Here is a 23678-nt window from a genome sequence, read left to right on the forward strand (position 1 = left end):
CTAAGGAAAGTCTTGTAGAGATCGTAATATAGTGGGAATAAGGGAATATTCCCTTTTTCCCACTGTAGTGCGATCTTGGAATGAGAATATTAAAGTAGGGGGGTGTGGGGGGAGTAGCCCCCCACATGGAGGGTGCAGGGGGGTTTGCCCCCTGCATAATACTATGTAGTGTGATTTTTATTTTTTAGTTAGTTTTTATTTTTTTATTCTGCAAAAGTGCATTTTCGATGGAATGCACTTTTGTGGAAGTGAGTTTGAGGAAGTACGGTTCGATGAACTGTACTTTCGATTTAACAACGTAGATCCATATATATATATATATATATATATATATATATATATATATATATATATATATATTATTTTACCATTGGTTAATCTTCTGTTGATATAGGACACAAGTATTTTTTGCCTTAATCTTATTGGGACAAAATGGTTCTCAAACCTATGTCTGATGCAGCTGAATACAGGGTAGATTCTTTAGTAAAACCAGGAATCACTAATACTGGTTAAGACCAGAATGTTCTTTTTACTCAATAAATGTCTTAGGAGAACATTGCACCTGGATAGGATCTTTTCCTTTTGTGAGATCTTTCAAAGAACAGGCAATAGTTAAAAAATTAGGTATACTTTTTCTGTAGTACCCAGGCAGTCCAAGAATCTCCTTAATGTAATCATCCTGGTGGAGGATGTAAGACAGTTATTTGTGGCCTTTATTTTTCCTGGTTGTCATTTTACCGCTTCTTTTCCTATAAGGTATCCTAAATACTTGGCTTCCGCCATGCCTAGTTTACTTTTCTTAAGATTCACAGTCAAGCCTATTTGTCTTATAGATTGTAACACAGCCTGGACTTTTGGTGAATGAGACTCACAGCCTTCTGAATGGATGACCACATCATCTAGGTGTACAACAGTGGATCCCTGTCAGATAGTCGAAGTTCCAAAAATTCGGAAATCATATGTTGGGGACCATGTGATATGAGTTTTTAGAACTTTGAACATTAAACAAAAAAATAAATAAATAAAAACAAAAAGTTTCCTTTTTTTTTATGTTTCTGTAGGGGGGCCCTCTACACCCCCTGCAAATTAAATATGCCAACTCTGGGATCGCACTACATTGAGGAAAAGGGTAAATTTCCCAATCCATGCTGTACTGCGATTTCCAATCAAAATGTTCGAAGTTTCAAAACTTCAATCATATGGTCCTGACCATATGAATTGCAAAGTTTTGAAACTTTGTTCATCTGATAGCGATCCACAGCACCATATTCTGAGTAGGGCTCAGCATTTTATCTAGTAGTCTTTGAAAGGCAGCAGGAGATCCATGTAGCATATAGATTTATTTTCTACTTTTAAATGTAGTAAACTGTTTGTTACAATGTAGCAAGTAGTTGCTACAGTTTAGACCATCTTTTAAATGCCAGGTTTGACCACATATACATTACTGGCATTTAAAAGATGGTATTACATTAAAGAGCAATCAGGATCGGCTGAATGCTCCCCAACACTTTTTGCCCGGGCTGTTTCCTTCTTGGACCCCTTAGCTATGCTATTGTTTATATGTATGTATATATATATATATATATATATATATATATATATATATATATACACACACATGTGTGTGTGCTATATATATATATATATATATATATATATATATATATATATATATATATGTGTGTGTGTGTGTGCACGTGTGCAGGTACACATGTGCATGTGTATCTATGGGTTTCATTAATTTGTTCTAAACTCATACTATCTAAAAGATGTTGCTGGTTGAAAATGTCTTGAAACTCCAAATCTTGAAAACTTGGAAGTTGCCCTTTCCTCACTGTTGTGCAATTGCTGGTATATATAAGTTGCATGGGCTATAAGGGGAGCAGGGGGGCTTGTCCCACTGTGTAAAGTAGGCTTTATTTTCAATAGTATGGTTGTAGATATTTTGGGTTTTCAACATTTTGAGTGTTAGCTATTATTACCTATATATATATATATATATATATATATATATATATATATATACACATATTTCTGTGTGTATGTATGCATTTTTAAGTTGCGCTTAGCAAGAGGAAGGAAAGATGACAAGTCCTTGTAATTGCTTCTGCAGTTTCCATTTTTTTCCACAGTCCCTAAAAAGCAAATCTGTTAAACACCTTGTTTGCTTCCATTACTGTTCTTTTCTTATTCTGATTTTATATATATATTTTTTTTATTGTTAATGTCATAGGGATTTTCTCCTATGGACTCTGCTGAAAAGGGGCTTAGAGCTCAGTCAAACTGTTGTTGTTGTGTCTTTCGGCTTTTCCCGGTTAGGGGTCGCCACAGTGGAACTCCGGTCCGCTAATGATTGGCAGTAGATTTTTACTAGCCAAGTTGCCAGCCCTGATGCACAACCTTCAACAAAGGTACGCCCATTCACGCATGTCTCCACACAGAAGACGCTCTAGCTGAGAATCGAACAGGACAATGTCTTACTGTGAGGCGACAACTATCCTGGTAAATAAATCAACTGTTTCAATTACACTGAAATTTCTGTGTTAGTTTTATGAGATTGACATTCCTATTATTGTTGTTAATAATCTCTAAAACTGCAAAATGAAATTTCTGATTCAAACCAGACTCAGAGGTAAAATTTATGTAAAGCATTTGTATATGTTCATAGGTGTTTACTAGGTTAATGACCACAAGAACCTTTTTAAGCCTAGCTGTGCATTGCAAATCTCTGACAAATTCTGATACCCTTGATAAGTGTAAGCATGGACCTGGGAGATGAACCATTTACAGGTTAACTGTGTCCATTAGAGACATAGGTGTCAAACTAGGGATGAATTTCCAGTTTCCCATCCAATCGTCCAATTTGCACTTGATTTGGGTTAGGTAGGAACTCTGCTTCACATGGATGGGGAGCCTGTTCCATAGATGGGGTAGTCTCTGGGATACATACCTATCTCTCCAGGAGGTCCTACTTATAACACAAGCAAGGTTTAAGTCTTTAGAATGGGTAATTCTGGTGCTGTTTATTTTGTTGATATGCAGGAGGTCCATCAGAGTGGGGTCTAACAATGCCCTGTATGCTAGGCATAGATCTCCCCTCAAAAGCCTGTAGGAGACATAATACAGGGATAGGACCTTGAGGTGGTCTGCATAGGACATATTACTTACTCCCTGTATTCTTTTAGTGAGGAACCTCTGTGGATGTTCCAATTGTTGGATATGCCTGGTTAGGTACATACCAAAGGGGGCATTGTACTCAATGATAGGTCTGATGATTTCGGAGTACAGTGGAACAATGACTTCCTTGGACTTAGATGCTATACTTTTATTTATAAGTTGAGCAACATAGAATGCTTTCCTCATCACTGTAGACACATGATGATCAAAGGCTAGATTACTATCTATGTATGCCCCTAAGTCCCAGATTACTGGGTCAGCTCTAAGGGGTCAATGTGATAGTTAACAGGGATGGATGACTTCCCAGAGGATACTATTATGCATTTTTGGCATGCATGTCTTTATAAAATAGCTTCTGTTTCAGATTAAGATATCTTTTAAATTTCTGGCATACATGGCATCCTCTGACCTATTACTGTTGGATTTACTACACATCAGTAAGTCAAATTGCAACAGAAATACTTGGTCTAGTGATCTAAACCTCTTCTGCAACATCAACCGAATGGTTTGGAGGGACAGGTATATCTCACAGGGATACTGCTGCTGTGGAAGAGACTCCCAGCCATATAAAACAGAGTTCATCCCTGTCCATATTCAAATGCAACTTAGACCTATGGATGGGAAACAGAAATGTTTTCCCAGGACTGCCCCCTGTACAACTAATAGACTATAGAGACAGGTCAGAATGCTTTATCCCATGCATGGGTCCCCTCAAATTGTCTATGGTATGATCCCAGTTATTCTTATTAGGGGTAATATATAATTATTGACAATGAGATGGGTAAGGCCAATATGAAACCAAATGGGATAGGTTATTTCAAGCACTAAAAGGGAAAAGGCTAGACTTAAAATGGGCTGCAAGGGCAGCTAGCTTAGTCCTTACCTATGAACCTATGTAAAACTAGGTTGTTCTGGTAGCACCTTACCAAAGACATAAAAAGAATATTCCAATGCTTACTAAAATGTCACTAACAAAGTTTGTGTGCCTGCTATGGGTTAGAGTGCTGAGATCTGCCTACAGAGAAGTTAAGGGTCATAGTGGAGTGAATATAAATAATGCATTATAATTACATATTGGGATATCTTGCTAACAAATGTGGTACTTGGTGCTTTATTACATAATGTTATTTCTATATCCTGTGCAGAATGGGGAACATGGTTAAAAGAAATAAGTTTTAATTATTTCCAGACTGGATAAGTAGAACGATTGATGTTTTATTTCTATTGAGAAATGGGACTTTTTAATGTAATCATTGACACATGTGCAGGTACAGCGCAGAATGACTGGAACATTAATGATCATTGCTGATGCTGTGTAATTTCAGTCGCTCTTCAGGTAATGATCTGTATGGCATTACTTGTACTGTGGACTGTTTTATATTGATATGTGTAAAAGATTGTATTAACCAGAACAGAATACGCAGTATGGCAGCTCATTTTTAAAATAGTGCATAGTGGCAATTTTTGAATTCTACAGTTTTGTTTTATTCTTCAGAAGGTATTTGGGGGACCATGGGAGACAATATCCAAATATGTCGCAAGAGAAAGAGGCTCAGGGTTGATTGGAATGTAGTACTAATAACTCCTAATGGTATAAATATGTATGTGGCATAGTACGTATTCATTTGTAATAGGCAGGCTATTGTGTACAATTTCAATTTATTTATTTATCCTTTGTTGACTGGGTTAGTCCCACTAGGCTAGTCACCTCTTTTCAGGGGAGACCCAAGCTGCTATTTATACTACTAGGGAAAAATTGACCAGGACATCAGGGAACTTCCCCTAATCGTACGATTGGTAATCATGTTTGTCGTTTGAACAAGAGTACATGCACACGTTCTGTTCCTAGCACACAGGCGACTGGGAGGACAGTGCACAAGATGGAACAGCAGCAGCAGAAGGGAACAGAGGTGAATACCAGCTTGAACCATGTGTGCAGTATGCAGATAGAGTATTCAGAGGAGATATTTCAGAAAAAGTTATTTACGCAAACCCAAGAGACAGTCGTGGAAGAATGTGTAGTTAAAGCCCTCCAGTCGGGAGGGTTGTCAGAAGATATATGTATTACAGGACTTAATACATCAAAGTGAACTAGAGCAAGAGGTTTTGTAGGGAGATACTATGGAGAAAATAAACAAAGGAGTTGAAAAAGAGATGCCAGACAGAAACAGTGGGAAAAAGAAGACATACGCACCGACAGTGGCAGCTACTTGAGGAGGAGTGAGGGAGAGTAAGAAAGAAAGAACATGGCAGAAAAGTAGACCTGTAGTAAGAATACAGAATAAAATGGACACGGAATTAAACAGATATGAGGTATAGGACAGTGTAATTTTACCTTTGGAGACCAAAGCGCAAGAAGTAAGAGCATTCATTTTAATTAACAAAGAAACACTCTGTGACTTTTTTGAGACTGTACAAGCTGTGGAGAAATTTCTGTGTAAATATGAAAAAAAAAAAAAAACAGATTAATAATCCTTGGAATAAATATATAGTAAAAGCATCTTTCTAAGAGCTAAAAAGAAAATTCATATATAATTTAAAAAGGAAGTGGAACAAGTGAATTTAAAAGAATATTTAAAGAAATGTGTAAAGAAATAATAGGCATTTCAAAAGTGTGTGACAACAGGGGCTTATGGACTAGGGCATGAGACTGCAATGCTATTCTGAAAATAGAAATGGATACAATTGTACACATTTTAAGTGTTACAAATGTGTATGGTAACACTGGTCTTATGAAATATTGGGGACAACCAAAAACGTGATTTTTATAGAAAAGTGGAACATTTAATTAATAGTCATGATGAGAAGAAATATTATATTTGTTGTGAAATAGGACATGAAACAAAAAAATGTGAACTTGATTGCTATAAATATAAAAAATGGGAAATTTTTGGATGGATTGCAAAGAAAAAGAGGGAGAGCTATGTAATAAAGATCAGAGTAAAGAGAAAGAGAAACATAGGAGTGACGATAAGATAAAAGGGGAAGAAGAAACAATTATAACAGGTTTCTCATATCAGTGGCAACATACCCTCAACTGCACAGATTTTCATTGAATGCCCAGATTTTACCCCCATATTTTTGGTCCATTTCTCATAAAATTGTATTTTTTGGCAAATTATTGAGGGTTAAAGTCAGACAACAATGATAGACATTTGAGTTTTAGACTTCATACCCTTCAGTAAATTATTGGTAATGCAAACCTACTATTCTGTCAGTTTTCTAAGTTTGTAAGAGCAATATTTAAAAAGTGTCCTTATTTTTGGACCTTTCCCCCCAGTTATTGAACGCTTTGTTGAGATGTCTTGCAACAAGAGATTGAGAGGTATGTTTGACAATATGGTTGGAAATATATCATATTGAGTATATAAAGATAGGAAAAGGCATAAAAAAGAATAAACAAAAAGGAAGGAAATGAAAAAGTAAGGAAAGATGTTAAGCAATAATGAATGGATCATATTACTATGAAAGCCTTTTACATCAACTGATCTGAATGGTGGATTGCCTTCAAAAGAAAATGTAAATAAGGGTATTCGTCCTGGAAAAAAGAAAGAAAGAGGAAAAAAAGAAAATCAGGAATATGATAAAATATATAAAGATGCAGTGAACAATATAGAAAACAATAATAGGAATCATTATGGCAAAGACAAAGAGATTTACAAGAAAAATAAGAAAACGAAAGACTTATTGTATAAACAAAGGTAGTATCTACAAGGGAGAAGAGAAGAAGTGTCACCTTGTAATGTAATAGTATAATGAGGGAAATGAAAGCTGAAGAAGGTAATATAAAGAAAGGTCAGCAACAAATTATGGAAATTGTGGTAAATTGTATGTAATAGATGTTTAGTAAGAAAAGGGAATATGATATAAAGAAATGGGAAGTAAAAAGATTACAGCATATGAAATGGAAAAAATATTTAAACATTTAAATGTAAAATCAGCATCAGGCCCAGATTATATTGCAGTTGAAGTGTATACAGGCAAGGTTTAAGTCTTTAGAGTAGTTAAATGATGGATTAAAATATAAGGAAGTCAGTGGTATAGTATTACAACTTATAAGGAAAAAGAAAGAAAGAGAAGATATAAAAATGGGAGACAAATAACACAGACTTTAAGATATTTATGAAAATAATATAAAAAGAGATTTTAAAATAAGATGCAATATGTAATAAAAAAGTGTGTCAAGAATTATTAACGATAGTGAGAGAAATCATAGATAATAGACATAAAAAAAAGAAGATAAAAACTTATGGTAGGTGTTATTAAAATGCATTTGATTCAATACAGCATGAAATATTGTGGAAAATAATAGATATGTACAATATTAATGATAAAGTTAAGTGAGTGTGTAGAACTGCTTGTAAAAATAATAAAGTAAGTGTTTCAATTAATGGGTGGACAAATAAAGAAATATATATGAATAATGGAATAAGACAAGGATGTCCTATGAGTAATATTTTATTTAACTGTGCTTATGAATACAGTAGTTAGATAGGTGAACCAGAAAATGAAGAATGCAAATTAAAAAATTCAAACAGAAGTTGAAATTCCAGGTATGATGTCTTATGCAGATAATATTATTATAACAAGTAAAAATAAAATGTTGATGAAAGAGTTTTTTTTTAATCAGTTGAAAGTTTAAAGGAAAAAGGTATGCTACTTAATAAAGAAAAAGTAAAGGATTGGGCGATACGATAAAAATAGCAGGTATGCAATTTTCTATGAAGGAAATATCTGTTTTCATGATAAAGTTTGATAAAGAAGATTATAAAATGTGATTGGAATCAATAAAAAAGGAAATAGATGATATTTGTATATTATGGAAATGTACAGATTAGTATAGCAGAAAGATGTAGTTGACTAATTATATTAGGAAAGATAATACATTTGTCTACTGTTATGATTTCAACAGGAGTTGAAAAAAATTATTAGAAATAATTTTTTCCTTTGTATGGGGATCAAGATTAAATCTTGTTAAGATGGGTGTGTTATACATGAACAAGGAAGAAGGATGATTATGTATGATAAATGTAATAGATTATACTGCTTCATTAAATGTATGTGGGGTATTGAAGTGGTTAAATGAAAACATAAATTAGTGACGAAAGTAATGAAGTATAAGGAATTTTGAGAAAACATAAGATATAAAATAATAAAAGAATATTTTAATGAAGACAAAAGATAAGAATGTGGAAAATAAAAATTGATGAAATAGAAGAAGATAGAAAGTATGGTGCAGTAATATTATGAAGATACTATTGTATTAATCCATGGGCAAATTTCTCAGAGATAAAGATTAAAGTAATTTAAGAAAAAAGATATAATGTTGAATGTCAAGATTTTTTGTGGAGATTTGGAATAGAGAAATTACCTGATAAGGTAAATATGCCTTATAAAAAGAAAGATGAAAGAATATGTTTGTACTGTGGAAAAAAGAAGCAGCAGAACATGTTTTTAAAAGTATGATAAGAGTTAAAAATTGTGAAATAAATTATGTTTAGACAATTTTTTTGGAAATATAAAAAAATATGAAGATATATAAATTGATACAATTGAATATGGATATTATTAAAGCATAGACAAGAATTTAAAGACAGATTTAGGTAGGAAATAATTTTGTGTAATTTGAGTGATATGGAATGAAAGAATTAATGAAATTATGTTTAATGGAAATGGGTATTGTGACTAATGCTAAAGGAGATCAGAATATGGTCATGGAAAAAAGTGTGTAGGGGTCAATATAAATATAGAAAAGGCAGGATTTGATGTATGAAGTCTGACAATGAAGTAAAAGGATTGTATAAATATTTAAGTATGTATATATACATACAGACACACACACACACACACACATATATATATATATATATATATATATATATATATATATATATATAAAAGTGTGTGTGTGTGTGTAAATGTGTATATAAATCAAGGTCCCCTACTCTTTTTTGTAGGTGACATGGGACCTTTTACATTCACCTGAGCTACGACCAACTCAGGCATGGAGCCTTGGTTTAAAATTATCCCAGAAAATGACTACAAGAAATGTGTCTTTACTGAGAAATCCAGATGAGGATTTTATCCAAGAAGCTAGCATCTTTTGCTGTTCAGTAAAATGCATTTGTACTAGTGAGCTTGTTTTGGCTCTTGTTTTCCCTTTTCACATTTTGTTTTGTTTTATGATATATAGAACACTATGTTTGTCACAAGTAAAGTTAGTAAATGATTAAAGGAGTTATGAGAGGAGGAGAGAGGATGAAAAACAATAAACATGAAGGAAAGTCTGTGATGTAGAGAGGGACAGTTTTTGTTGGGGAGGGGGTCATTAATTAACTGCAGGTAAGTTAGAAGTATATGTCAGGATGAAATGAGAGGAATAACTTGTATTATTATGTTGGAGATACTGGGAAGGAAGGAAAAGGAATTTGAAAAGAAAGGTTAAGACAGAAGACAGAGACTCTTCCTTTGGGGAAGGAGGAGATGTGATGTGCTGTATGGACCACTTGTTCAGCTGCTTATTTATTAGCCTCAGGGTTATCAGTTATAAGGAGATAATAGGAATAATGCTTTTATAGAGAAGGTGAGATGGAAGATGATGAGTTCCTTCATAAAAGGGGTAGGATAAAAAAGTGGGTGGGAGTAAGAAAATATAAGGTATGTGCAACAACATGGGTCTCCTCCATCACATGTACATAAGTCAAAAAATTATACTTCCTGAAAGTGCAAATATTAAACTATGATATAAACAAAATGAAACTTGCTGTTAACACTACTGTTTCTACAAGGGGGCCAGTGCAGTGGCCTAGCATCCCCTACAAAACTTCTACTCATATATATATATATATATATATATATATATATATATATATATATATATATATATATATATATATATATATATATATATATACATACTGAGATTCTTATAGTTAACTGCAACTTAAACAATAGAAAAAAGATTGCCATTGCATATATATATATATATATATATATATATATATATATATATATATATATGTGTGTGTGTGTGTGTGTGTGTGTGTGTGTGTGTGTATATATGCATATACAACCTGGCAATTACATCCCTACACTTGAACTCTTTCTTGCCTGGATCTCCCAAACTATAAACTATGAAACCATTATACTAGGGGATGGTAATATCAACTAGAATACTCTCTTTTCCAACAACCCTAATGCTAGTATTAACCTATATGGCTTTTCCCAACTCATCACCTCCTCCACTCACACTAATCAGAAATCCAACTCCTCTTCCACACTAGACTAGATACGTACCTCCCATCCTAACCACTACTATAATTCCATCACCCTGCCAGACTCACTAAGTGATCATCACCCTACCTTTATCCAGCACCACTTCTCCCAACACCTAAATATCATTTCTACAAGGATTGTCATAACTTATCTAATTTTAACCCAGAGACATTTAACCTAACACTTGCATCAATAAACTGGTCCTTCCTTTATCAACTCCCCGTAGAGGAAGCAGTTCATAAATTTAAATAGCATCTTCCTTAACACTCTAAACTCCATGGCCCCTATCAGACGTATTCAAGTAAAAAATAACTTTGCCCCCTGGATCAGCAGAAATACTCTATCCCTTATGCAGAGGAGGGATTCTGCCTGGGGAACCTGGAATAAACTCAGAATCCCTTCCAGCCTCCAGCAATACAGGGAACTTCTTAATGCCACAAAAACACAAGTCTCCCAGGACAAAAAATATTTCTGTCTTAACCCTCAGAAAAGCCCCCACTCCAACCCCAACAAATTCTGGAGTACCATTACCAAGCTCTTATACCCAGGAAACCCTACCCCTCCCAGCCCATACCCCAAGAACTCACCTCTGGAGACCGCCACTCTTCTAAACTACTTCTTCATAGACTCCATACAAAAGTTAATCAAACCACAAAAAGAATCTGACCATGATTACACTCCTCCACCCTCCAATAACACTCCTTTCTCACTCAAATCTATCTCAACAGCTACTATTAGATCCCTAGTCCATAAACGTAAACCCTGTTTCCCCTCAGCTGATGATCTTCCCCCTCTTTACCTCAAACTGCTGCTCCCTCCATTGCCTATCCAGTCTCCATACTTATTAATCAGTCTATAAAGAAAAATCATGTCCTTGACATGTGGAAAAAGTGCTTCATTATACCACTACATAAAGTTGGTAACTCCACCGACCCCTCAAATTTCAGACCAATAGCTGTCCTATCTCCCCTGTCTAAGATTCTCAAATAGTGTATACACAAACAACTCATGTCATATCTCATTCAGGAAAACCTTCTTATCCCTATACAATATGGCTTCCGTCCTCATCATAGTACTACCACCACTCTATTATCTTTCACCCATTCTATCTCTTCAGCTCTCAATAATAATCAACGTGTGTCCTGCCTTTTCTTTGACCTGTCTAAGGCTTTTGATACTGTATCTCACGATCTCCTACTCTTTAAACTTGCTTCCTTAAACCTCTCCACCACTGCTTTCTAGTGGTTCTCCTCATACCTATGAAAACAGAAACCAAGCTGTTAAGTGGCTCTCTGCTACATCTCTTTTCCTTCCCGTTCTAGCTGGGGTACCCCAAGACTCTATCTTAGGCACACTGCTGTTCAATATCTTCACCAATAAACTCTCTTATTCTTGCCCCCACTCCACTTTTATACAATACGCAGATGACTCTGCCATTATCACTATGTCTGACAACTTATCCCATGTGCACTCCCTCACTCAAGACACCCTACACTCTATTGAATCATGGCTCACATCAATCCAACTCCTACTTAACCCCAACAGAACAAGTTTACTACTGTTTCTCCCAAATTTTCTCCTCCATCTCAAGTCTTCTTTCCCCTTATACTCTCTAAACAACACAATTATTAATGTCAATACTCACACTAAACTTCCAGGGGTCTGCATAGACGATGAACTTAAATTTAACATACATATAAACAATTGCATTAAAAAGACTCACCAAAAGCTAGGATTGCTCTGCAGACATAAAAACTTCCTAACACATGAATCCAAAATGACTCTAGCTCAAACTTTCCTATTACCAACACTACTATATGCCTCCCCCATCTTTACAAACCTCCAAAAAAAAACATTCATCCAAATTTGAACTAACCTATAACAAAATAGCAAGTTTTGCAACTAACCTCCCCTATCGCTCTTTCATCACTGCCTCTCCTTGAAAAAACTTAACTGGCTTGAATTCCACAATCAACTCCTTCGGCCTCAGCTTTGTCTGTCTCATTCCATCCTCCACCAACCCCTTGCCCGTCCCTCTCTAACTAGCCTTCTCTCTCCTTATGGTCTTAACCGTGAACTTCACAGCTCTGACCAACACCTCCTTTTAATCTCCAAACCCAACAAGTCCATAGGGAAAAGTCTCTATAGTCACTCTGTTGCCACCTCCTGGAACAATTTCCCTCTCTGCATCAGGTCTATTCAAAATCCCAGCAACTTCAAACTTGCTTTAAAAGAATGTCTGCTCAGTACCAGAATTTGTTCTTGCCAAGACCCAACTTAAACTTGCATCATTTTCTATACTATCTCCCCCTCATCTACCTTTCCCTGTACTTTCCTGTATCTTCACTTCCCCATCTATTGACCTTACCTCAATCTCCATTTTTCTTGACTTTATTCATCCTATTTTCCTATACTAAAGTATCCCTCCTGCATCTCTCTTCTGTTGATCTGTCTTCCCTACCCATTCTCTTACTGACCTCCACTGTACATCTAATTATGTACCTACCACTTACTATAACTTAATATTTTTTTGATTATATATTTCTGCAACCAAGATTGTTTTGCTTTCATACCATGTATCAACAAAAAATTTATTTTTCTTTTATTTACAATATTGTGCATTTTTTAATTTCTGTCTTCATTAACTTTGTACTTTACTGCTATGTTTTTATTAGGTGCTTTTCTCCTCGGGTCTCTGCTGAAAAAGGGCCTTTGGTCTAGCCAGAACTAACCTGGTTAACAAAAGGCAATTAAATTAATAATAAATGAATTGTATATATATATATATATATATATATATATATATATATATATATATATATATATGCACACACACACACACACACACACACACACACACACACACACACACACATATATATAGATATACACATACATACATACACACCAACTATTAATATTTTTGTACCGGAGAATACAATATAAGATACTGCAGCCTTCAACTTGCTATATGCTCCCCTATCTTTGCACATGTTGTTTTCAAATTCCAAGAATTGAGTTGCAGGTATGGTCATAGTAGTTCAGCAACACCCCAGCAGCATGCAGCAATAGTATCTGAAAGAGCTAACTGGAGCAGAATAAATAGTGTCACACCCCTGCCCCCATGGGGAAAGACAACATAAATGAAAGAATGAATATGGAAGGAAGTGAGAGAATTAATTAAAGAGAGTGGAATTAATGGGTTAACAGGATAGGCTATTAATATAAAAGAAAGTGATATATGAACCAAAGCTGAATATACAGATAAGTTACCCAGTACACTTCTCAGAAACTGCAAAATATTCACATTGTTAATATATGTGACAGCAATAACAACCCTATTCCTAATGTCACTGAGAACAAATATTTAGGATTAACCCTCAGTTAGATAGCAAATGTTGGAGGTGTGACAGGGAAGAAAGAGGTACTTGGGAACATATTTTTTGGGTGTGCAGTAGGTTGGCGGACTTTAAGGAGTCCCTGCGGGATGCACTGTTGGAGATATGGGGCGGGCAGATAGGTATGATGAGGGAAATTATTTTTCTTAGCTATGATACAGAATCAGATGTTCTATGCATTTAACCTTTGTGGAGATGACTGTGCATAAAATATGGATGCAGTGTTTGAAGTTAGGCAGAGGGGATTTGCAGAGATAAGGGAGAGGCAGAGTTGGTGCCTAATATAAGAAAAATTATAATAGCAGGAACTGGGAAAAGGGAAGGAGTAATGGATAGGAATTCTGTCAAGATAGTGTAAAAGTGAATATTTAGGAGGAGATACACATTTAACTTTAGGAGATACTAAACAGGAAGACTGTAGGGGATGGTATGAAGACAGGAAGGAAAAAGGATAATGGTAGAATATTTATTTTTAGTATTTATTTATATTTGTTTATTTGGAAAGTACACTGATCTCAGTGGACAATTTGCAGGCATAGCCCAGGTAAATTGGATCACATAGTACATACTTACAGATACAAGGATATGCTAAAACACACACATATATATATATATATATCACAACCCAAGCTGCGGAAGCCCTTACAATGCCTTCTATGAAACACCTCAGGGGACTGCATGGATCAGGCATCCCCAAATAAACCAAGACTCTTTCCACAAAGACAAGCGTCCAGTCTGGGACCCAGCCATTAACAAACTTTACAATATAAGAGGAGAGAATATATTACATGAAAAAAACAAAATCCATAAAAGGGAAGTCACCATTATTAGTAAAAAAAAAACTCATAAAATCAAACAAAACAAGGCCAATTTTGAGAGAAAAAAAAACAAATATGAAGGAAGGACAATCATAAGGGCTTTTTTCAGCTATATTAGGAACCTGGGTGGAAACTCCAGATATGCTCAGAATTAGTCAAAAACAAAATCAATGAACCCACAGACAGACAGAACATACCAAAGAAAAGGTTCAGTGCAAACTTCAAACCTCTCTCCCTAAGAGAGATAGCTATGGCCCAGCCCTCCCAGCTCATCTCCCAATCATCTCTCTAAGGCAGGTCTCTAAAGCTAAAACACACAGCATCAATGGGACGGATGGTGTCCCCGGCTGTGTGCTACATGAGCTAAATGAGGGAAAAGAAAATAGCAAATAAGCCAATCTCAGCCAGCCCACTCACCACAGCCCACAGGGATGAGGTGTGCGTGCGATGGTGTAACTGTGGTCCCACTCCCAAAGCGGAAAGCCTGCCTTACGGCCCCTTAAACTTACAAGTCTAGTCAACAAAAACAAAACTAGAAACTATGGAGAGGATCATAATGGAGCTCATAAACAAAGACATATAGGGACTTGGTACACATTGGAGTCACCAGTCAATGGCATGCCTTTTTGAACATGCCTTTTTTTCTTGAGTGAAACTTCTTGGTGGCATAGAGGGAAAAGGCAGTGCATAGGGCCTACCTCCATACAACCTACCTTGAAAAGCAACCTACTTTTTGACACAATACAAAACAACATACCAGCTTAAATGTCAAACAACAAAAAGCAAATCCAAACAAGACAAAACCACAACCAAGAGGACCAGGGCTGTGTGGTTGCCCAAGGTGTGTCAGAGTGGTGTCCCACAGAAGGTGTCCGGGCTAACTCGGTCCTTGGCCCCCTATTGTTTGGCATCTACTTCTCAAGTACAGGCCCAACATGGGAGGACTTTGGCTGACAAAGTTTGCAGGCGACACAGATATGAACCTATATATATATATATATATATATATATATATATGTATATATATTTATAGATGCAAGAATATGCTACAACATTTAGTTCAAGAAGCAGTTTGCAATGTCAAAACATGGATGAAAAATTGAATCATGCATAAAGGGGTGTGAGAGAGCTGCAGGGTTCATGTAATGTGTCCTGTGTGAGAACAGCTGCACTCATACATGTAATGCAACCTGTGAGAGTGCAGCTTCCCTTTGTTGGGGTGAAGAGGTGTTCCTTAAGCTGTTGCCTGAAGTCCAAGTACTTTTAGATGCCTCTGATTGAAAGAGGGGTGGAGTCTCAAAGTTTAGGCGCTATTATTATTATTTTAGTACTACTATAATATTATTATACGGAGATGTGTGATAGAGCATGTTCTGAGAATGGAAAGAAGGAAGGACAGAGAATGAAAGATTACAGGAGGTATGTGATATGTACGTGGGGAAAACAAGAATGTTAAGGGTAGGGAGAAGGATGTTGAGCGGAGACAGAAAGTTTTCAAATTGAAGAGCTCCTCCTGTCTTAGTCTCCTGATAACACAGATAGACACAATGTTCTCAGGAGACTAGGAGAGCAGGAGATGGGGTAGAAAGAAGAGGCGTAAGGGGAAGGAGAAGAGGAGAGGGGTTCAGCAATTTACGAGGGATTCAAAAGACGAGAAAATTATAGCTAAGGAAGGAGCATATGAAATGGGAATGGAAATGATAGACATTTTAATAGGAGTCAGGATATACATGTAGGAGGGAAGATGTCAAATAAAGAATAGTAGAGGGATATATACATTTGGAGAGTAGGAAAAGTGTTTGGAGTTCTTAAATTGGGTGGTTACAACTAGCTGAAAGATTTAGACTGTAGGCAGGAGGCTATCTGTTTTATGGCCATATTAAATGGATGATAAAGGAAGAGATGGATAGCAGTAAATGAGAGAGGAGGAGAGAAACACGAGAGAATGAAAAGATAGATAACAGATGATCAGGGTTGGAGAAAGGAGGAAGTAGAATTATATATTGGGAGGAAATAAGGGACTGGATAGTTGAAGGAAGGAAATAAGTAAACAGAAGCTGGAGAGGAGGAGTTAAAGAGAAGGGATTGAAGTTATGTGAATATGGCCTTGAATAAAGAAGTAAGGCTGTGAGTGTTAACAGAAGATGTAATTTTTGCAAAGGTGGCATTCATTGCCCCCCCCAAAAGATATTTTCTTTTTTATAAGAATGCTAGGAAGGGTCAGTGGATACTGGAAATATGAAAAGGAGACAGTGATGATGATGCATTTGTTTTGATAGTATAGCCAAATGAAATAGATAAAATATGCAGAATGGTGATAAAATATGGAAATACATATTTAGGCAAAAAACAGGAAGTGGAACAATCTGCTCTTTTGGACTGAAGGGTAAATGTAAAGTGGATAGGATAATGACAGCTAAATGGTTGATTAGGAGGTATGTATTTGTTAAATGAAAGAGAATGGGAGAGAAAGGGGTGCACTAAAGTGACTGAGGCGAATGAGGGAACACTGAACTAGTAAGGAGCAACAGTTTTACATTTCTTGTTGAATGCTGATTCCTACATCTGTGACTGCTGTAGCAGTACTGGGGTTGTCAACAAATCTTGTTCTGTATTCTTTTTGTTAACTTAAACACACATATGATAAGTAAGACTAACATTAATACGGAGTCTTGTACTGTCTCACTGTTTAAAATTTGAAACTTGACAAACCCCTCCCCTAAATGTCGACCCAATTTGCTGTCTTTCAGCCAGTTCTGAATTCATCAATTTGAATCCTACCCTTCTTATCTTTTATCTTCCGTACCAGTCTCTCATGAAATGATGTCATAGGCCTTTGTGAAACTCCAAATATAAGCCATCTGCTACATTTCACATACCTGTGACACTCCCAGTCATGGCACTATGTCATTTTGTACTGCAAGACCACTGTAGGGGCAGGCCAAGCTGATGCCTAGCTACTATTCCATTAGTGATTATTCTCAGAAATGGAGCCTTTCTTGCCTCAGTATAAGCATCAGACAAATACAATGTTAATGACATTATTTCTTTTTTTTCCTGTCAGCAAATATTAAAACCAGGTAGCATTTCAGGTAAGATTTGATTTTTAGATATTCCCATTTGAGGCTCTAAGTCTGTGCTACAAGGGGAATCATCACTGTTGTAAAAGTTAAGGCACATTCTCCCACTAAGGAACACAGTGCTGCCCTATGCTTGGCCGCATCCTCAGCAGAGAAACTGCTTTCATTCCACTGTCACAGTGATGGTATGTTGTAAGATACTGAATGCTGGGACTTTTGGGGTCTCTGATGAGAAACTCTTTTTGACCATATTTTAATACATATTGTTTTAATTAAATAATATTTTAATCAGGTAAGCCCACTTGGGCAGTCAGTACCATGTGATTATATGACTTACTCGGATTTATGTATAGAAACCCCTTCTACATTATAGGTCATTTAAAACTCTGAGCAAGTGATTTGGAATCCAGCACCCAGTGTAAACTTGGTTCTAGAGAGACCTTATACCGAATTAAGTCACTTACACTGAGACAAAGTCTTTCAGAATCAAGACAGACTTACAGTGAGATCAACTCTTTTGGAGCCTGGGCTTATCTCTTGTTACCAGCTTCTCCAGACCTTTTTTCTCATAATTACTATTTTCTTTCAGCTCCTAATAATTTCTTTTTTATTGTTTTTTCTATCGTATTCCCACCATTATTTACTACCTTCTACTACCCTGTCTTATCCATAGTCAGACCTTTTCATATCATTTTTTCATATACTTCATATAAACTCTACAGTTTTATTGATTTAATTACTGTACTGTAAATACCTTCTTTATCTAAACATGTACAACTTAGTATATTGCATAGTATGTAATTTCTTTTTTTACTTTTGTGTACCATATCATCTTAGGTTCATAAGAGAATACTAGGCTAACTGCCCTGAAAGATCATTTTAAGTCTAGCCAATAACCAGAGGTCAGAATCAAACCCTATACTTTGTATCAGAGGTGAAGACCTTAACCATTATACTCAATCCACTTCTTGACAATTTATTGAAATGTACACTTTTCTCTGGTATATGTATATTTGCATTGTAAACTGTATGCAAATGTTTGGAGCTTTTCTCCCCCAAGCCTCCCTTAAAATTTGTTCTCCTTTTGGACTTTCCCAGTAACCAAATAAAAAAATAAAGTAAAATTAAGTAAATGTATCATGGAAGTGAAGAGAGAATAAATCAAACCCAAGACTACAGAATTAAAACTAACTACAGGATGATGCTTTTATTAAGTGGAATTAGCAGGAAATGTCTGTATGTTAATACTGCGGCTGTACACTAGAATAATGAATAAAGTGCACATGCCCTGTTTAGTATCGAAACTAATTACTTGAAGCATGCATTTGGCAAGGCTACACCACTAGGGGGCACATGGATATCAGACAATGTAGTACATGTCACAGTTCTGTGTGTTTGTGAGACAAATTAAAGATCTGGGGCCTCCAGTGGCTAAAACGTTATTTCCTATTACAGCACTTATCTTAGGTAAAAACACATATTTAATTTACTTAGTAAAGTGTTTGTAAGAGTTTGTTTCGACTGGAAAAACCCAGAAGATTTATAAAAAAACTTGTGGAACACATAAGAGCAATTATTGAATTATACCTTTTGTCTCACCTGTTTACATTCAAAATTAGGTGTAACATCCTCGTGGTTTTAGGATTAAACTGATATAACATAGACTTATAGAACAAAACAAAAATACACTGCTATAGAGGGAATCAGGCTTTCAGCAGATGACACTGCAACACTATCTGAGAGGTGAAATTCTTAAATGAAAAGTAGTTAAGGTTACTGACGTTACAATGCAGTTTTCTAATGAAGCAGTATAGCAAAATATCAATGTAGCACCTGGTATAGGGAATGGCACAACAAACAGATAAAGGCACTAGAACAGAAATCAGGGCGGAGTATAGGAAATAGGAAAAATGAAACATAAGGAATGTTGAATACACTGTACAAGTGTCAGCAGTTTAATAATGAAACAAAAACTTACAATATTAACTGGTCTAATCACCAGGGAAAAAATAAAGTGCATCATATTTATTTGGACTGTTTATGTAAAATAAGTAAAGCAGCTCTACACAAAAAAATAAAAAAATCCATTAAAAATCCATGCACAAGCAAATATATGTGTGTGTGTGTGTGTGTGTGTGTGTGTATATATATATATATATATATATATATATATATATATATATGTGTGTGTGTGTACGTTGTTTTATCAACATTTCAGAACGTCGAATCTCATATGGTTGAGACTATATAATGGACATTCTAAAACATCAAAATCTTAAAAAAAATGCTGTGTTATTGCAAGAGTGCAAGCCCCCCCTGCACTCCACACACCCACCTGCTGATTTTACATACCAACACCAAATTGTACTAAAGTGGGGAAATAGGACAAATTCCCTGATTCCCACTGTACCACTGTCTCAATGTAACCTTAATCTCGTCACTAAGCAATGATCTCTACCAAGCAGGATTGTAAAGGATTTCATCATTTAGTTAAAACTATTACTCTGGCATTTGAGCATAATCCAGCTCTGATCCCAGGTCGTTCCTTTAAAAAAGAGAAGTGTGAGCCAGTCTACCTGTGCAACAACTAAACAAAAAAAAATTGATTTGTATTTTTTAATATGGCATCTTATTAACAATTTAATCACATTTAGAAAAAGGGCAAATATTGCTTTGTAACCTGTTGGTGAATATGCTTTCTCCAACAGGGTATGAATGTACAGATGCCCTGGTTAAAAAAAAAAAGTCCGCCACTTCATAGTAGCATATTATTCTTCCCTAATGCTCAGAGAGAAAAAAAACAAATGGCCATCATTACTTTATGCCTGCTAAAATGTGGCTTTTCTGTTTAGCAAGTCTAAAATAATGGTGGTAATAATAATAATAATAATAAAATGTAAACAAAAAAGTTAGCAGATATGTGTGTGTGTGTGTGTGTGTGTGTGTGTGTGTGTGTGCGTGCGTGCATGCGTGTGTGTGTTTATACATATGCATGTGCCATGTGTGCCTGTGAAAAAGTGACAGACAGAAAGAGGAGGAGAGAGTGAGTGAGCAGGAGAGATACAGAGACAGTGCATAGCTCTTTACTTCTTTCATTTGCAACAGGCAGTCCATCAGTATGCATTGTCTAAGTCATAAGTATGAAACTATAATGTCTAGCATTATTGACTGACTGTAATCCTCAGTGATGTAGCTGCAAGTCAAACATTCTGTGAAGATCATTGCAAAACGGTGTGGTAAAATCAAGGAAACACTGCAAAATCAGCAACAGTTAAGAGGCATGCGGGTTTGCAATGCTTTGCATTGTTTTTTTTTTCATTCATTTGATCACAGTGAGACATCCGACGTGTTTTTAGTCAACAAAGTGATAGCAACTGCTGTGTGTGTATGTGTGTGTGTGTGTGTGTGTGTGTGTGTGTGTGTGTGTGTGTGTGTGTGTGTGTGTGTGTGTGTGTGTGCGCGCGCACGCGTGTGAAGTTTATTTTTATGGCTGGGTCAAACCATTTGGAATAACACTAATAAATATTTTGACCCCCCCAAAAAAAAATATACATACATATATGTGTGTGTGTGTGTGTATAGATATAGATATAGATATACATATATATATATACATATATACATATATATATATATATATATATATATATATATATATATATATATATATATATATTGAGAGAGAGAGAGAGAGAGAGAGATCATTAACAAGCATACCCGTAAACCCCACTTTACAGGTATATTAATGCATGCCAGTATACACATTTATGATAGATATGACTGTTGAGGTATGTTGTTTTATTTTTTTAATTTTTTTGTAAGATATGTTAGTTAGGTATTACTCTTCCATACAAGAATGAACAACTAGTTTCAGGTCTAAGGGTTGCATATGCATATCGAGTTATGGCTCCATACATCACTGATGTGATCCCTAAAAACAATTTTTTTCTGCAGATTCATAAAGTTCTGTCCTTGTTCCATTACAACACACTGTGCTCTGTATGCTATTTCCAACAAGAAGGCTGCTTGGTATCTTCTTGCTTGTGGATGGTAGACAAAATCAAAGTAGTAATGGAATGAGGTGACTTACTTACAGTGTTATGTTTCCTGCTGATATCCAGATTTGTCCTTTTGAGGTTTACTCAGTTTGTATTTCCACCACCATAGCATGAGCGCTGTCAGTAGGCAACAGAACTTCGAAGGTGCAAAGCTAGAAGATATACAAGTGGGTGTTAAAGCCATTATCATGTATTCTATACATAAATCTCTCTTCTGCGATAGAAGGTTTATAATGTGTTACTGTCAGAACAGCTGTAAGTGTAATCAGGCAATCTCAGCAAAACATGCTTATGAGATAGATATGTTTTTTTCTCTAAATGCTACCAGACTTTTACAGATAAAGTGAATGTGAATCAGAGATTAAGTGGATGTTCTAAATAGAACATAGAAAATAGCACTTTAGCTGTTTTACAAACATTACACCTCTTTTCTGGACATCAAAAAGATCCAGACCCAGTACCCCACAGCAGAAGATTTTTTTAGTGAGAGGTGGTACAAAGTGCAGCCCTTTGCTTAGAGTTAGAAAAGATACTTTGATTTTTGGCTCTGTCACATTGTTGATTTATTTTGGATTTTGTTTCAGGTTCCATGGAAGTTTTATTACTCAGAATGTGTCGTGCCTTCAACCCAGAGAATAACACTGTCTTCTTTGAGGGGAAGTACGCATCACCAGAGCTCTTCAAATCACTTGGTAAGGGAATCTGTCATGACCTACAAGGAAGTTAGGAGCACAGACAGAAGTAGTATACCAGAAATGCTGCAGAGTGGATTCACCTGTCCCAAAACTGGCTTGGGCAGTTCTTGCAGATCATGTTTTATTTGTTATTCAATAGACAGTAGGTACCACAGGAGTATTAAGCTTTCAACAGCTAACTTAACCCCTCTCTCACCCCCTAAAGAGCCCATCTCTATACTGGAAGAATGCAAAGTTCCTGTAATCATGGCTGCACAGGTAAAAACCACACTCTCCAAAGCCAAGAACACAGCATCCATGAGACCTGACAATATCCCAGGCTGCGTTCTACATGAACTACAGAATGAACTTGCATCCCACCTAAGCACCATGTTCAGGCATAGCCTCACCTCAGGCTTTGTGTCCACTGAATGGCACACAGCGACGGTTATCCCACTCCACAAAGGGGGAGCCACCACGGACCCTGGGAACTACCACCCCATTAGCCTAACGAGCCTGGTCTGCAAGGCCATGGAATGTATCACCGTGGAACTTATAAACAAAGACATTGGTAATTTCCAAACTCTGGACCCCACCCTGTTCAGGTTTATAAAAGGCAGATCATGTCTCCTAAACCTGATAGACTTCTTTGAAGCAGTCCCCAAAGCAATAGACAAGGGTAAGGTGGTCCACACAGCCTATCTAGATCTTGCCAAGGCTTTTGACACCATCCCTCAGTCTGGAATTATAGATAAACTCACTAAACTAGGTATAAATCCCTATGTCACAAGATGGGTTGCCAACTGGCTCACTGACAGAACCCACACTGTGAAAGTAGCAGACTCAAAATTCAACTTCAGACCAGTGACAAGTAGAGTACCACAGGGTTCAGTCCTGGGTCCTCTCCTGTTTGGTATCTACTTTTCGGAAGTACAGGCTAACACAGAAGGTCTTTGGCTAATGAAGTTCGCAGATGACTGCAAACTATGAGCCATAATCAAAACTCCTAATGATGTAGACATCCTACAAAAGGGCTTCACTGAGACAGATGCCTGATGTCAAAGCCATGGCCTCAAGCTCAATGCCAAAAAGTGCATTGTCATCCCCTTTGGTAAAAACTCTGTACCCATGAGCTACCACATAGGTGGTAGTCTGCTTAACACCGAAAGTGTGATATCACAAAAGGTTTCTCATCCAG

General features: G+C 36.2%; 1 protein-coding gene across 1 annotated transcript in view; it reads left to right on the forward strand.

Moving 5' to 3' along the window:
- RORC (RAR related orphan receptor C) overlaps positions 1-23678 on the forward strand; it is a 2019495-nt gene that overhangs the window by 1962934 nt on the left and 32883 nt on the right. The window contains 1 exon segment of the mRNA XM_044079934.1: positions 22391-22498. Coding sequence (XP_043935869.1) covers positions 22391-22498 — 108 coding nt within the window.

Source organism: Protopterus annectens, chromosome 8.part0 (genome assembly GCF_019279795.1).
Source record: "Protopterus annectens isolate FY-2018-M chromosome 8.part0, PAN1.0, whole genome shotgun sequence".
Classification (NCBI taxonomy): domain Eukaryota; kingdom Metazoa; phylum Chordata; order Ceratodontiformes; family Protopteridae; genus Protopterus; species Protopterus annectens.